This window comes from Delphinapterus leucas, chromosome 13 (genome assembly GCF_059928025.1).
Source record: "Delphinapterus leucas isolate spDelLeu-1000000601 "Yukka" chromosome 13, BTC_Dleu_Yukka2, whole genome shotgun sequence".
In the NCBI taxonomy this organism is placed as follows: Eukaryota; Metazoa; Chordata; class Mammalia; order Artiodactyla; family Monodontidae; genus Delphinapterus; species Delphinapterus leucas.
Window position 1 is genome coordinate 36,127,856 of NC_143141.1, and position 17,216 is coordinate 36,145,071.

The following is a 17,216-nucleotide window of genomic DNA, read 5'->3' on the forward strand; positions in this document are numbered from 1 at the left end:
TTGCTTTGCTTACTGTAATAATTTTCAATATTGAACAATTCTGCCATTTACAGGTACTATTTGTTTTTGTATTTCCCCACCTCTAAGTTCATGATTCCACCCTAATGCTAGCTAGCCATTTCTGATGCGGCATTATAAAAATTACTCGAATTAAACTGTATTCTCTCTATTTTTTAATCTGAGGATTTCTCAGTGCATCTCAAGGTAACGAGAATTATATGCCATAGTTTTGATGGAGTTTTGGGCAAGGTTTAATGATAAATTCGGTTAATGATGTTAATTTGGCAGAGAGATGTCTGAGCCTCGCTCCTCATGGATCTCTGGAAATTGGCACCAACTGTAAATGGGAGGAGAAATAAAGTCATAAAGCCTCAAATCAGGGCCCCAGACACCGTCCTTGCCTCTGGTCCCATATCCATCCCTTGGGTGGAAGAATTCAACAAACAAGGCAGGGATGAAAAGGCATTGAGTGAGGGCTCAACTTAGGTCTTAAGGGTGGACTTTACCTTCAGGGGAGATTTAGGAATATTAGATATAAATGACGACAAGATGTTTGTGTAGAACAAGCATCTTGTAATATTTTTAAAGGGTGGACATTGAAATCTCAAATGTACCATAGAGCAGATAAGAGGGAATATTTACAGAGTAACCAAGTGGCAAATTTTTACTAGTGAATAATGAACTTTGCTGATATCAGGTTATGTGGTTGGGTCTCAATCCCGATAAAGGAGTTTGCTGGGGTGTGTTAATGATGTGGACATGGCTTTTTCCAAAGTGATCATTCTGGAAAGAGATTTCCACACCTTAAAGCCAATATAAAGGGTAGAAGTTGCATGGGCAGCCTCATTTGCTCCAGCAGCTTCTGCCTTTCAGGCAAAATGAAAATCCTTGTGAGTATTTGTTTATGTTTCTTTATACCCTTATGGTGGCTGCTTGCAGAGAATGCTCATATCTAATATGCCTTGGCTTTCAGGGGCCTCAGACAAACACTGCATGCTTCTAAACTTCTGTGATTGAATTAATGCTGTCTTTGGCAGGAATAATGTTGAATATTAATTTGTCCATATTTATTTGTCCATTGTCTGTTTCTTGAGATGTTTACTAAAAAATTACAAAGAAAAAAATTGGAAATATCTAGGGAACTTTAATTTGTAATATTTTGGTAATAATTCCTTATTATGAACTTTGGAGGAAATGTAGGCATTTTAGGACAACTGTATTTACTATCTAAAGGAGAAGTAGTGGGCTTCGCTGGTGGCGCAGTGGTTGAGAGTCCGCCTGCCGATGCAGGGGACACGGGTTCGTGCCCCGGTCCGGGAAGATCCCACATGCCGCGGAGCGGCTAGGCCCGTGAGCCATGGCCGCTGAGCCTGCGCGTCCGGAGCCTATGCTCCGCAATGGGAGAGGCCACAACAGTGAGAGGCCCGTGTAACACACACACACACACACCAAAAAAAAAAAAAAAAAAGGAGTGATTGAAGTGGTGATTTTAAAATAATAATATCCATAATAATAACAATAATGGCAGCCGTCATTTCCCAAGTGTGTACTAGGCCCTATGCTAAACATTTGCATGAATCATTTCATCCATTCACTTAAGCAATTCTATGAGCTGTGTAGTATTGCCCCATTCTATAGGTGAGGAGACTGAGGCACAGAGGAATGTGATTTCCCCAGGCCAGTAAATGTGGGATTTAGTCTTGAAATTTCCCCATCTTAGCTCCACTTACCAAGCAATCATGGCAAAGTAATCCTGCCATGACCACTCCAGCTGATCCCAGCCCTGATCCCATTCTCCCATAGCTCCACATTGCGGTACTCCATGGATGGTTAGTTGACTATGTTCTGATCCAGAATGGAACTCCTTCCCCCAGTCTCTATCCCTTATTCTCATTGAGCTATTAAAGGAGAAAGCAAAATAATACCTCCCCATAAGGTGTTAAAGACTGTCAGCTTAAAGAGTCGCCTCTCCCAAGGTATCTTGATTTTTTTAGAGGATACCTAACCCTAAAACACAAACCTGGAACAGTGGTATATTAATCATGGTGTTGGGTGAGGGGTTACTTGGGGGCAGGGGACACTTCCTGAGCTCTCTCTAATCATACCACTAAGGTGGCTAGCCCTTCACCCACCTATTCAGACCTCTGTATTAGATCCATTAAACAGAATACATAGGAGTGTCAGAGGTTGTCCAGGAGTCCAGGTTGTCCCTATGCAAGTAGGCAGGTTGGACAGCTGCATATAGGTCCATGTTAGACATTCTACCCACAGTCACCAGCAGAAAAATGTTATTGGTGAGATGCAAAAGGAAGGAGGAAAATCCCACTGACAGGTCCTAAAAATATCTGCCTTCTCCTTCATCAGCAATTTCGATGACCGTGCAGTACACTGTGATGTTCAGAAGAGAGAACACAAAACCGGGATCAGCATGTTGGATGAGTCTCTCATATAACTGCAGCAAAATGTCAGCAGTGCCTCCATGTCAGTCTCACGGCCTGCTGGCCTAACACTTGTCTGATGGTATCACTAAGGAGAATGTGGAGGTTTTCCTTGATGTCAGCCTCAAAAGTTAATCATGCCTCCAAGCGTCGGATTTTCATAGTTTGCCTTTAGGAATCTATTGTATCTCTATCACCCATGAATCCACTTAAATCTGTCTTACACTCTCAATCTCAAGGAACTAAGTAATTTTTTAACCAAAAGAACAAAACTTGACTCCTGTATACTAAAGCCAGCGTGAATACCACTAGGGTCGTCCCCTTAGTAAAATGAGTCCTTCCTCACTGCTCACCTCCCCCAAGTTTTTTTTTTTTTTTTTTTTTTTCTGGCATAAGAACTATGATATCTAGAAGGTTGTGTTGTTAGGAAGGGTTGGGAATTTGGTAACAAAGGTAGAACCTGTGTCTGAAAAATAGCATGAGCCCAACAAATGCCTGTCAAATGAATGAATGTGTGTTTCACATTTTGGAAGTGGACTGTTGACCATCCATGACCTCCCACCAGTGTCTTAAGCATATGTTTTCTGTGATATTTGCGCTTGTCTTGTCCAATGTCACCTCATGTTCCCACCCTAAGTGGCAGCCCTATTGTGAATAGATGTGACTGGTCGGTTTTTCAGGTGCTATTTCTGGTGGCACTGGCCATCTTTGGGACACAGTCTCGTGGATATGAGGTGAGTTGGTTCACTATAGACTTTATATCTTAGAGGTATTGGGAGAGGAAAAAGAAGATATGAGATAATATGAAGGACAGTAGAGAGTCCACATGTCCTATGTGGGATGAAATTCCAGAAATAACCAATAACAGAACCAATGAGGTTGATTATTTCTTTCCAATCACAATACCTTAAAAAACATACCCCATTGCTTTAAAATGTGGTTAATTTCATTTCTCATGTAATGCCATTGCTTTGCCCATATATAATGCAGTGAACTATGAGGAAGACCTTTGCATTCTAATTTTAGCATGGGCTTTTGGTCTGGGATGCCAGTGGAGATATTTCAAGGTTCTATCTCTTGTTTGAAGCAATAGAAGGCTTTACTTTGCAGGGAGCGTTGCCTTTCCAATGCACATAGTTTATGAAAAAACCATTATGTCTTTTGTCAATCTAGGTTTATAACATCATCAGCCCAACTGACGATGGTGGCCCTATTCAGGAGACAATGACAATTGACAATGAAAAAAATACCGCCGTGATTAACATCCATGCAGGATCATGCTCCTCTACCACGATTTTTGACTATAAACATGTAAGCAGCAATATTTTATATTCTTCAAGAATGGACTTCTAAAGGGTGGAGGGGCAGTCATTTACCGTGCATTTGAATTCCAGGATCTATCCTTGCAATTCTTTCACAATATCCTTACTTCTGCTTTTCCCCTTAAATAATCAAGCAATTGATTAAAAACCAATCAAACAAAACCATTTCTAATTAAAAAATGTGATGAGACAGGAAGCATACAAATTCGCTTGACCTTTTCAGGTGGAAAGCACAATCATATTGGCTAACTACAGGTTCAGAAAGTGCCTGGAAGAGTGACTAAAACCCAAGGCCAGGCATGGCACACAGGCTCTCAAAAATATTTGTCAAATGACTGAATGAATGAAGTAGGGCTTCTAATACAAAAAATTATACAGACAAAGAACAATAATGCAGCAAGCAGTCACAAAGTAGCAGAAACCCAGAACAGCTCTACACAGTTGACTATGTATATGCAGTAAATCATACTGCTTCTGGAAGAATGAAAATATCTAAACTAAAAACATTAAACTATTTCCAAGTTTCAGTTACTGGTATTAACAATAAATCTCAGGCAACTTATTCTGTCCTTGATTCATTTATTCATTTGTTTGTTTTCCATTTGTTCCACCTGGGTGATGAGCCTGCTTTCACCTATGGAGAGAGCTATGCACTGTGGATATAAGTAGTCTGTGGTCCGTTGCACTGGACATTCGAACGTGACTTTCTTCTCCTTTTCTTATGGAAACCTCCTTCACTCCCTCTGCCCCACTGGTAGTGGGAGTTCCACGACACATTTGAAAGCATAGAGTCTTTGAAAGATATGCTTTACAAGGAAGTTGTGCTGAAATTCTTTTTAAGCAGATGTCAGGGAAATCACAAAAGTATCTTTAAAAACAATAGCATGAGGATAGGTGAGAATTTGGTTAAAACCTCTTCCACTGTCATCGGGTTCAGCCTCAGTCAATTTTTGGATTTTAAGGACTGGAAATTTGTGAGAACTGAAAAATAGGAACTAGAAAGATTTATAATATTTGCACTCTTATAGGCTGTATAATTATTTGGAACTATGTACAGAAAATTCCACTCTGTATGAAGATTCCAGAAGGTTCCTTTTGGCTCCAAGGACCTCACCCTCCATTGTTCTTCCAATCCCAACTTCCTCCAACCCATCCTAATCCAGTCTTAGGTGGAGAAAAGATAGAAGATGGTAAGGGAGGGGAGGGGAGAATCAATGAAAATGTATGTGTGGTGGGTGTGTGGGGTGTGGGTATGTTGAGGAGAGCTTCTAAAGCATCACTGTCCATTAGAACTTTCTGCAATGGTAGAAATGCTCTATATCTGCATTTTCCAATAGGGAAGCTACTAGCCACTTGTGGCTACTCAGCACTTGAAATGTGTGATGGAGGAAATACATTTTAAATTTTATTTAATTTGACTTTAAATTTATATGACCACATGTGGCTGGTAGCTAACATATTGGAAAGCACAGTTCTAAAGTATACCGTATTTACTCCAAATTGAGGAAAAGGCAGAACAAAATCAATAGAAAGAGACAGAGAGCGGCTTCTTCTAAAGCTTTCAAACCCCAAACGGTAGACCCAAAACATGAAAAGTGGGGCACACATCGTGGGTTTACACAAATTCAGAGATAGAAATGACAAGTGAAAAAGTAAAACGACTATGTAAAAGAAGTCGAATGGATAGAACTGACTGCAGCTTGAAAATATCACTACGCGTGCTCAAGGCTTTCCGCAAGGCCCATCCTCACCAAGCTCAGAACCCAGGGAACTGGGAGGGGCAGTAACTGTGCTCTTGCTGCTTCAGGCCTACATCGCCTCCAGGGTGCTCTCCCGAAGAGCCTGCTACATCTTGAAGATGAACCATAAGGCCATCCCTGCTCTAGACCAACTCCAACGGTACATCTTTGAGAGGCAGGTAAGTCTGGGGTAACCCTAAGTGTTCCCTGTTCTTGAGCCAGGGAATACTGGTGCCCATAGAGAAATGAAGAGGGTAAGGGGAGAAGATCATAATATCATACCTTATTGTGGCTATGGTACCCTCCACTTTAAAGCATCTTCACATTTATTGATTTTAGAGCAGGAATAAATCTCTTAGCTTGAGCTCCACCCTACAGCCCCCAATACAAAAACTTTGTAGAAAGGACGAAACATTCTCTTCTCAGAGCAAGGCTTTAAGAAATAGTGATGGGCAGAAAAAATGAGTGATGATATCCAATGACACAATGGTGCAAAGAAATACAGCATAGTGAGAATAAACAAACACTGTGTGAGGCTAGGAATCTGTGGTTTATTTCTCCTTTTGTGTCTTTTCATCGGGCACAGGATTCACCCTCTCTGGGTTTCATTGTCACCAGCTGCAAAATAACATTGGTAATAATGAGGTTTCTCTACAGACCAAGTGGTCAAAAAGAGATGATATCTTGAGATTCCTGACCACCTCCTGTTTAATAATTCAAAAGAGAAAAAGTCACAATTTAGAATAAGTTACACCAGATTATGTCAATTTATTTCATCCTATTCCACTCCTACTGATCTAGGCTTTGAACAACATGTTCTCCGACAAATACATCTGGGTCAAGTATAACCCACTGCAGTCTCTGATCACAGATGTGGATTGGTTCCTGTTTGGATCACCCATCAGGCAGCTCTGCGAACATATCCCCTTGTACAAAGGGGAAGTGGCTGAAAAGACACGTGAGTACCAATAAATCATTCCTTCACCAGATATTTTCTGACAGCTCCAATGTGTCAGCCACTCTTCCAGGTGCTGTGTGAAATACAAATAAACATGAAACATGACTCAGTTCGGTTTACTTTGGGAATTAAATATCTACCATGTGTGGAAATAGTGCTAAATGTTAGGGAGAGACAGAAATGAAACGACTCTGCCTCCAAGGAACACATAGTCTGATGGAGAAGTTAAGTGACTTAAGACAGAAGATGGAATAAAAAAGATTCATGAGGACAAATGAAAAGCTATTGGATTCTCTAAAGTACAGCATGGTAACTCTAGTTAATAATATGATACTGCATACTTGAAAGTTGCTGAGAGTAAATATTAAGCATTCTTACCACACACACACACACACACAAAAGTTACATATGTTAACTCCACAAGGTGATGGATGTGCTATCTTGAGCTTTTACAATGTATATGTTTATCAAATTATCATGTTGTACACTTTACATATATACACATATACTTGTCAATTATTTCTCAAAAAAGTTTAAAAATAGTCTCAGGATCTAAGATAAAATTGGTCCAAGAAAGAGCAGGCAAAGTGGACTGACAGGGAATAAAAACTGATTCATGCAGGTAACATATGTCACTGCAGTCATTCCTGGTATTTTTACACAAAATTGCTAAGTATGGCAGAGTGACAGAGTGAAAGAAAAGCTGGATCACAGATGACAAAGGTAACAAGAGAAATTCCCCAGAGTAGTGGAAGGTAAAGAAGAAAAGAATTAGCATTTATTACCTATCTATTGCCCAGAAAAAATTAAGATATTTTTACTTTTCATAAGGTCATTAGTACTTATAAGTAAAGGCATGCAGGCATGCCATTAATGCAGAATGTCATAGCATTAATTGAGTTGAGCCAGAGAGCACTTCTGGGAATTGTCAGTATATTTAAGCTAATATATTATTATTCTTTGCAATACAAGTATAGCTAAAATCTTGGGGAACGTGAAATTACATGTACACCCCCTAGTCAAGACATTTACAAAAGGGCATTGGTTTGCTGAATTCTAGTAATTTCTTAATTCTCTTTCTTTAAAATTTTCTCCCCTTTTCAGATGATACTGGTGCTGAAGGCTGTGCAAAGGCTGGGCTCCTGGGCATCTTGGGAATTTCCATCTGTGCAGACCTTCACATTTAAGGCATCAGCCCACTGGTTTCATCTTTTCAGAGACATACACGTTTCCACTCAACGGCCAAATTAAATTCTTTGTCAGCGTCCCAACAAATTTTGAGATTCAGTAGTAAAATATAAGTACTATATTTATAGATATCTGGGTGTTTTCTTTTCTTGTAAGCAGCAAAGGGAAGCCAAACAATGTTTATGTCAATATATAGAAGGAAAGAAATTGCCAGGATTTCAAGTAAAGTGCATAGTGTGAAAATTCCCAGGTAATATATGTGAGTCACATACAGGCTGGTCAGCTAGGTACAAGTCTTCAGTCTTGCATTTGACTCTTAGACCAACTGCCCATCTGTCCAACCAACACACTGGGCAGCCTAGGTAGAGCAGGGGCTCAGGTGGCATTGACCTTCACCTAGTGAAGGGGATAGATTATTTATACCCTTCTCAGACAACTTGACTGCTCAGGTGAAGAAAACTGTGCCCTCTGACAAAGCACCCAGCTTTGAGAGCCATTCACATACCTTTTAGCTCATCAGAGCAGTAGACTCAAACCTAATAAACACTATCATGATATATTTCATCCCAGAGTGAGGAGAGAGAGAGAGAGAGGAACACACATCACCCAGAGAAAGATGCACATTACTGAAAATCTTTACAGGAGTGAGGCCCTAACTGGGAATGTCAAGTCAATATATAGAAGGAAAACAATTTTTAATATTTCAAATAAATTGCATAATGTGGGCAAATTCCCAGATCGTATGGTTGGTTATCATATGGAGTAGTCAGCGAGTGCAAGTTCAGAGCAAAGAGGAACTACTTTAACAAGAATTTCTGTCTTCATCAACTGCTCCTATTCCTAACACTATACATCTACTCCCTAATAACAATTAGTACTGGGCTAGGTATGCTGGTAAAACTACAACAGTAAAGAAAGTTAAAATAACTGAGCTAAATTCTGGCAGGGGTGACTGCAATTTATTGTCTCATCTCACCATAGAAGGATAGGGATATTCTGGTCTTGGTTGGGTAGTTAGAACGAGATGCTTGAAGGTGGCCAGACTATCTTTTTCCACTCTAAACTCTCTTTCTCTCTACATGTCTGCCTCAGGATCTGACACTGGCTTTCTCTATGGTGGTAAAACCAACATCACTCTGAGCCCCAAGGTCCCCATCTTCCTTGTGTCATCATCAGAAAGGAAATGGACTCTTAGTTCTAATTTCAAATTAGCTTTAATTAAAAAATCTCTGGAAAGGAGTCTCACTGAATCATGTGGGTACACGTTCTTACTCCTTTGGCTGGGGCTGGTGGGAGTGGGGTAGGGGAAGGGTTGTGATTGGCAACTTCCTTTGGAATTTACCACTTAGAACTGTGTTATCCTTATTAGTTTTTATAATATTATTACCATTTCAAAAGCAGAAAATTTAAAAAGCAGAACTCAAAACAGAACTTCAAGTTCTGCTTTTTCCTACCTCTGCTTTCCTTAAATCAGTTGACCCTGCTCAGTTCTGGTGTCATGCTGAATACCTATTACAAGAAGCAGGTCAATAGGCCAGGCACATGCCTAAGAGGAGTGAGTCCAAATGTAAGCTAAAAGGAAGCTGGGGCTCCATTAAACCTTCTCCAGAAAGGAGCCCTTTCTTAAGGGTTGGGGAGGGAAGATATTAATTCTGTTTTTGTTTTTGTTTGCCTCAAGGTATTTCTAGTTTCTCTTTTGACTTCTCTTTGACCCAATGGTTAAGAGTGTGTGGTTTAATTTCCATGTACTTGTGAGTTTTTGTGTTTTCCTTTTGCTATTGCCTTCTAGTTTTATTGCACTGTGGTTGGAAAAGATTGCAAAAGATACCTGGAATGATTCCAATCTTCTTAAATTTGTTAAGACTTGTTTTGTGGACTAACATATGATCTATCCTGGAGAATAGAATAGCATAGAATCCTGTTCCCTGTGCGCTTGAGGAGAATGTGTATTCTGCAGCTGGTGGATGGAATGTTCTGTATATGTCTGTTAGGTTCATTTGCTCTATAGTGTAGTTCAAGCCTGCTGTTTCCTTATTGATATTCTGTCTGAATGATCTACCCATTATTAAAAGTGGGGTATTGCAGTCCCCTAGTATTATTATATTGCTGTCTACTTCTCCCTTTAGATCAATCCATATTTGCTTTTTATGTGTAGTGCGTTGAGTGCACCTATATTTATAATTGTTATATCTTCTTGGTAAATTGAGCTTTTTGTCATTATATCACAACCTTTTTTGTCTCTTGTGACAGTTTTTGACTTAAAGTCTATTTTGTCTGATATAAGTATAGCTACTCCTGCTCTCTTTTGGTTCTCATTTACATTGAATATCTTTTTCCATACCTTCACTTTCAGCCTATGTGTGTCCTTAAATCTAAAGTGAGTCTCTTTTAGACAGCGTAGTTGGATCTTGTTCTTTATTTATTTAACCACTCTATATTTTTTGATTTGGATATCAAATTTTCTAACCACAGCAAAGCATCAAGGATGCTAGAGGAGCTTATCTCTCTAATAAAGCTGGCCCAAGAGAGCAGGCATGATCCAGAATATGAGTGTGCCAAAGGTGTTTTTGCAGAAATCTTGGTGAGGCTTGTAGATGGGGTTCTTATTTCCTATGACATTTTGTTCCTCACAGTAAATGACACACAAATGGGATATTACTCAGCCCTAAAGAAAGAATGAATCTTGCTATTTGCAACAACATGGATGGACCTAGAGAGTATCATCTTAAGTGAAATATTTCATACAGAGAAAGGCAAATATATATAATTTCACTTATGTGCGGAATCGAAAAACAGAACAAATGAACAAACATAACAAAACAAAACAGACTCATAGATACAGAGAACAAAAAGGTAGTTGCCAGAGGGGAGAGGGGTAAGGGGGATGAGTGAAATAATTGAGGAAGATTCAGAGGTACAAACCTCAGTTATAAAATAAGAGTATAGTATGGGGAATATAGTCAATTATAATGTAATATCTTTGTATGGTGACAGATGGTAGCTAGACTTATCATGGTGATTATTTTGTAATGTATAGATATATCAAACCACTATTTTGTGCACCTGGAACTAACAGTGTTGTAGGTCAATTATATTTCAATTAAAAAATATGTAGACACTTGGAGGAAATACATCAAAATGCAAATGGTAGCCTTGTAGAATGAATTTGGGAATGTTCCATCCTCTTCAAATTTTTGTAATAGTTTGAGAAGGCTAGGTATTAGTTCTTCTTTTTATGTTTTGTAGAATTCCCCTGTGAAGCTGTCCACCCCTGGGCTTTTGTTTCCTGGGAGTTTTTTAAATTACAAATTCAATTTCACTACTGGTGATTTGTCTGTTCAGATTGGCTATTTCTTCCTGATTCAGTCTTGGAAGGTGGTATGTTTCTAGAAATTTGTCCATTTCTTCTAGGTTGTCCAATTTGTTGGTATATAATTGTTCATAGTATTCTCTTATGATTTTTTGATATTGCTTGTTGTTTCTCCTTTTTCATTTTTTATTTTGTTTATCTGGGTCCTCTCTCTTTTTTCGTTGATGAGCCTGGCTAAAGGTTTATCATTTCTTTAAATCTTATTTAAAAAAACTGGCTCTTGTTTTCATTGATGTTTTCTATTGTTTTTTTGGTCTCTATTTTATTTCCTCTCTGATCGCTATTATTTCCTTCCTTCTGCTGACTTTGGGCTTTGTTTGTTCTTCTTCTTCTAATTCCTTTAGATAGTAGGTTAGGTTGTTTATTCGTTGAGCATCTTTATGATCATTACCTTGTACTCTTTATCAGGTAGAATCGCTTATCTCCACTTTGCTTAGTTCTTCGGCTGGGGTTTTATCTCATTTCTTCATTTGGAACGTATTCCTTTGTCACCTCATCTTGCCTGATTCTCTATTTTTACTTCTATGTATTAGGTCGGTTGGTTATGTTTCCCTGTATTGGTGAAGCGATATGTAGGAGACATCTTATGGGGTTCGCAGCGCACACCCTTCTGGTGACCAGAGCTATATGCTCTAGAGGTGTCCTCTATATGGGCTGTGTGGGCCCCTTTCTTGTGGTGGGGTTGACTACCGTGGGCACACTGGTAGGTGGGTCCTGCCCGCATGCAGGTTGGATGCCAGGCCCTGCCTAGTGCAGAGGTTGACAGCTATTGGTGGATGAAATTGGGCCCTAACATGACTGGAAGTGGCTGCCTGGAGGCTCCAGGGCTATTGCTGGCCTGCTAGTGGGGGTGCCTTTGGCTTGTGCTAGACCTCTGGTTGATGGGGCTCTGTCCCCACATGGCTGGTGGACTGTGGAGTCTTGGACTGCTAGTGAGTGAGGCCTGATCCCAGCATTAACAGGCTAGAAGGAGGACTTGAAACTGGTGTTTGCCAGCTCCAGTGTCCCTGTGGGAGCACAAGCTCCCAGAAATGGCTATTGGCAGCACCTATGTCCACAGGGTGAGTCCCAGTTGCCTCCTGCTTCTCCAAGAATTCCTCCAAGGTCAAAAAGTGCATCTGACCTAGGCTTCTTTCAAATTACTGGGTTTTGCAGTGTGTGATATTTTGTGTGCACCCTTTAAGAAAGGAGTCTCTGTTCCCTACAGCCCTCAGGCTTTCCCAAATGCAAGCCCCATTGGCCTTCAAAGCTGGATATTCTGGGTTCTCATCTTCCCAGGGCAGGACCTCTGGGCTGGGGAGCCCGATGTGGGGTTTGGACCACTTGCTCTGCAATTGTGATTATCCTCCTCTTTGTGGGTCACTTACCTGGGGTACGGGTCTTGACTCTACCTCATCTGTCCTTCCTACCCATCTTGTTGTAGTCCCTTCTTTACATCTTTAGTAGAAGATCTTTTCTATTAGTGTTCAGGTCATTCTCATCAATAGTTGCTCTGTAAATACTTTTAATTTGAGGGATGCCTGTGGGAGGAGGTGAGCACAGGGTCTTCCTACTCCACCATCTTGGCCACTCTTCCTCATCTATTGTTGATCAGAATTTCCTAATTTTCTATAACAAAAAAATCCACTGACTACTTAAGTTCCATCCCCTATCCACCTGTTTCCTTCCAGCAGAACCTCAGTTTGTTTAAGTAGCTGTTAAAAAACCCTTATTTTTAGGGATATATTCCTTACTTTAGTTCCAAGTCTTCAGTAATGCTTGGTCTAAATCAGTGGTTTTTCAATTGGAGTATGGTCTTTTCTTTTCTCCTCTGGAGACATTTCACAGTGTTTGGAGACATTGTCACAGCTGGAAGGGGGTGCTACTGGGATGTAGTGGGTAGAGAGAGGTCAAGGATGCTGCTAAACATTCTACAATGCACAGGACATCACCATAGCAAAGAATTTTCTGACCCCAAACGCCAATAGCGTTTAGGTTAAGAAAGCCTGGGCTAAATCTTATTTCCCTTAAGAAAAGAAGGTAATGTCAGTTTCCTTAGCTTATGATTGGTCTATGGGTGTCATAAATCCTCACTTCTGGTCAGTGAGATCTAAGTGGAAGTCTGCTAAGTGGGGCTTCCAGGAAGAACAGTGACAGACTCAGGTGTCATGCAACTCTGCCCTTTGTCCTTTCCTACTGTCCTCCTCTCAATGTGGACATGATGCTGATGCCAGGAGATGTGTCTGCCATTTGGGGACCACCAGGTAGCAATCCTGGAGAGGAAAGTTCAGGAAAGAAAGAAAGAGCTAGAATGCCTGATTACATCATTCTAGTGCAGCACCAGCTGGGATTTTCTTTCCCTGGACTCACGTGATACAGATCAATCCCTGCTTAAGTCACTGTGACTGTATTTTCTTTATTTGCAGCTAAAAAGCATTCCTTACAAATACACCTGAAAGAGGTGGAGTTAGTCCAACTGGCACACATATCCCAGGATCTGGGTCCACCCCAACACTACTGCCTCTACTTCTCTTACCCCTACAACTCCTTTGGAAATTCTGGGCTCACCACATCGCTGCACATGTGCCGTAGAAAGGCAGTGCTCTGTGCCACTCACAGAATGACTGAGAAATAAATGGTACTTGGAGCCCACTGTCTAGCTCTGCTTGGCCTGCTGTTCCTTTTATTAGTCCAGACACCATGCCCTGCTGCTCGCTCAGGAACCATGTGTGAGGTTGCAGAAACTCTGATGTGAAGGGCTCAGGACACATACAGGAACTGAATCAAGGGTTTCTTGGGGTTTGGGGGTCTAGGGGTCTACCCCACTGTAAGGTGGTAAGCCTGTTTCCTTTTAACCACTGGGGAAGGGTTCCCTGGCATGGGTCCCTTCTGCTTATGCTGTAGCATGTGAACTAGTGAAGTGACACACCTCACTACCTCTAATGATGTAGCCCACCCCTCAACCTTCCTCTGAAAAGTTACTTTGCCTCACCCATCAGGGCATGGCCTCAGGAACATGGTGCCTGGTCAATGGACAAGCATCCTGTCCTCTTGTTAATTACCTTTGGGAGCCTCGCTATTCTCTTGTTTGCCCTGACTGATTGCTATAATAGGGAGAATCCTGGGGTAGTCGCCAGCCCTTTACAGTCTGAAGCTGGCCCTCACTCTATGGGTCCTGCCAGGGTGTATTTGATTTTTGCTAAAAGCTCCTCAGATTCCATCAATGTCCCTTTCTACTCCCTTGGGGTGAGGCTTGGGGGAGGGTATGTCTGGGAATAGCATGAAGGAAACCTCTAGGGTGTAGGGAATGTTCTACATCTCCATCTAGGTGATGGCTATATGGGTGTATATATGTAAAAATTCATTGTACTTAAAATCTGTATGCTTTACTGTATGTTATACCTCACTAAAAACGTTTATATATTTTTAAAATGTAAAACACAACTGAATACAAAGAAGGCCCACCCAGTCTGTGGCAGTCTTAGGAAACACCTCAAGTTGGCCCTTGCTGTAGGAAACCCAGAGCGGCGTTGAAAGGCTCGTGCTCCAGCCCCACGTGCCCGGAGCCAGGCCAGGGGCTGAGTGCTGTGGAGGGACGAGGGTCCACCATGAGCAGCAGGTCAGCTCCAGGAGGAGGGCTGGGGGCACTGCCTGGATGAAAAGCATCCCCAAAACTGATGAAGCCAATGAAGATGCCCCATAGGAATAACTGCCCAGATACAGCTTAAACTGTGGGGACAGTCTCTCTACCCCAGGCAGCAGCAGGAAGAGAAGCAGCACATTCCTGGCAGGATAATGGGCCCCACTCCTGACCCCTGGGGAAGCTGAGAGCATGGAGTGGGCAGGGAGCCAGAGAATGAGCACTGAGCAGCCACTAGCCTCGGCTGGTGAGCCAGCCCACGCAGACCTGGGGATCGGGGCCAGTCGGCTCTCCCCCGAGGCTGCGGAGAGGCAGGCGTGATGAGGACAGTTAGGGTTGCCTCCATCTAGGGTGGAAGGGGTGGGGCTAGTGAAGGGAGCAAGACTCCCCCTACAAAGAACCATGTCATTGGAGCATCGTTCTCTGAACTGGGAGGCAGGGAATTTGACCTCTGTCTTGGGCCTCCTTTCTGAGAAAGGCCTCCTGGGCAAGGGTGGAATTTTTGCAAGAATCTCAGAGATTTCTTGGAGGGAGGGTTTTGTGCAGTTCCCAGCTGGGCTGTAGACATGACCAAGGACCTCTGATGATCCTTCCAGTGCATGTCTGCAGGAAGATAAGGACAGAGCCAAGGGAGATTGAACTCTCAGGAGAGAGGGAGCTGGGATACCCAACTTGTTGGGTCGTACCCAACAAGTCCTAGACGGGAGGAGCAATGCTGAGCATGCTGTGATGTCTTGTGCTCAGATTTGTCCCCAGTCCAGTGTCCAAAGGGCTCATGCTCCAGGCCCCAGGGTGGTGGGTGGGGACTGTAAGTAGAAACAACAGAAGCCACAGAAGAGAAATGCCTGTTTTTCGCTAAGGAACCAGCGCATACGTTGCAGCAGTGTGAACGACCGACACCAAAGCGACGGGAGAGACACAGTTCCTTATTTCGAGATGAGTCCAGAGGCCCAAGTCCCTCTGGCTGCTGAGGCTGAGATGGAGGCATCTGCCCAGGGCGCGTGGTCAGTGGGGGAGCGGCAGGTGGTGGGGATGGCTCAGCTGTGAGCACAGCAGGCTGTGGGTTCCCAGTCCCCTCGGCCCAGTCCCGAGAGGCAGCGTTGGAGATGTCGGCAGAGTTCAGTAACAGCAGCTGTGCCAAGACAGGAAAAAAGAAAAAAAAAAAAAAAGAGAGAGAGAGTAAAAGATTTCCCCGCTTAGAAGATGAGTGAGCTAATTTTTAGCTACTTCCTAGGCCCCTCCAGGGACACTCCAAGATTATCGCAAAGGACTCAGCAAGAAGCTTGAGTTCCTCAATCACAGATAGAGGAAACAGTCTGTTGTGAATATCAGTGTGATTGTATTTTAAACAGAAGGCACGTGGTCTGGATACACGTGGAATACGTTTGGGTCAGGATGATGGGCACTGGTTTGAGATTCAAATATGGTAAATTCCATTGAGTGATGGATTAGGTGAACTCAAGGATAAACGTTAACAATGGTCATCAGTAGGGTGATGCTGTATACTAGAATGTTTATGTCTCCCTAAAATTCATATGTTGAAACCTAATCCCCAATGTAATGAGATTAGTCCCTTAGAATAGAGGCCCTAGAGTTCTCCCTTGTCCCTCCTACCTTATTAGGACACCGTGAGAAGACAGCTGTCCATGAACAAGGAAGTGGGCCCTCACCAGACACCAAATTTGCTGGTGCCTGTATCTTGGACTTCCCAGCCTCCAAAGCTGTGAGAAATAAATGCTTGTTGTTTACAAGTCACCCAGCCTATGACATTTTGGAATTTTGTTCCTTCCAATCCCAACTCCCAAAGGATCTAAGTCCTGCTGCATGCACGGAAGATTCTTTATAAGATAAAGTTTGAGCTTGTAAGCTGAAGGACCAAAATCTACCTTGACAAGCCCTGTAAGGTCTAGAAGGCTGTACTTATAGTTTCTCAGAGCTGGTACAGAGCTATTATGGGGGAGTCAATGACAGCCAAGGGTGGTGATTCATAAGAGGGCAGCAGGCCTTGAACCTAGATTTTCCTGGAGGAAAGCAGTCTAGCTGGCAGAGTGTCTGCAGGGATGGTAACAGATGGAGATAAGCAGGTGGGTGCCTGGGGGTGGGGGTTGTCTAAAGTCTCCTGGAAGTAACAGGTATGTTGTAATGATCAGGTGGAACCTGGAGATGATGGGAAATTCAGGAGCAGCTGAAGCTCAGAAGTCCAGATGGGAAGGCTCGATGGGCATCAGAGCTGTCAGTAGACAGCAGCCCACATGCCATCACAGAGGACTCCGAAGCAGGGGTCCAGACAACTGTAACAGGGACTCAGGCACATGGGACCAGACAGGGACTGGTCCTGAAGTTGCTGGAGGATAGAGGTCAGGGATATGGCAGATGCCGGTCAAGGATGGACTGACAGCCATGGGGACTTAACTCCGGGACTCACTGGGCCAAGCCCTGGGGGCCGGACTCTGCTTTGTGGTCCTCTCTGGGTCTCTGGTCGACCAAGCCTTGGCCTGTCACATCCGATACTTCTACCCTGAATGCTCTGTGCAGGTATCTCCATCTGCCTTATCCTCGACAAGCTGCATGTGACCAAATCC

The 17,216-nt window shown here is 42.6% G+C and overlaps 1 protein-coding gene across 1 annotated transcript; it reads left to right on the forward strand.

Annotated features, from left to right (window-relative positions):
- Positions 1 to 2,852: 2,852 nt before the first annotated feature.
- GKN2 (gastrokine 2) lies at positions 2,853 to 8,219 on the forward strand. The gene is made up of 4 exons (XM_022561304.2): positions 2,853 to 3,749; positions 5,568 to 5,678; positions 6,301 to 6,457; positions 7,562 to 8,219. The coding sequence occupies exons 1-4, from the start codon at positions 3,663 to 3,665 to the stop codon at positions 7,642 to 7,644; spliced, it is 438 nt and encodes a 145-aa protein (XP_022417012.2). The 5' UTR covers positions 2,853 to 3,662; the 3' UTR covers positions 7,645 to 8,219.
- The last annotated feature ends 8,997 nt before the right edge of the window (positions 8,220 to 17,216 follow it).

Bases quoted from the DNA above. Each gene is read 5' to 3' on its own strand.
- GKN2 (XM_022561304.2), top strand. From the start codon at position 3,663: ATGACAATTGACAATGAAAAAAATACCGCCGTGATTAACATCCATGCA. The intron at 5,679-6,300 runs GTAAGTCTGGGG...CTACTGATCTAG, and splicing joins GGTACATCTTTGAGAGGCAG to GCTTTGAACAACATGTTCTC. The intron at 6,458-7,561 runs GTGAGTACCAAT...TCCCCTTTTCAG, and splicing joins GGAAGTGGCTGAAAAGACAC to ATGATACTGGTGCTGAAGGC.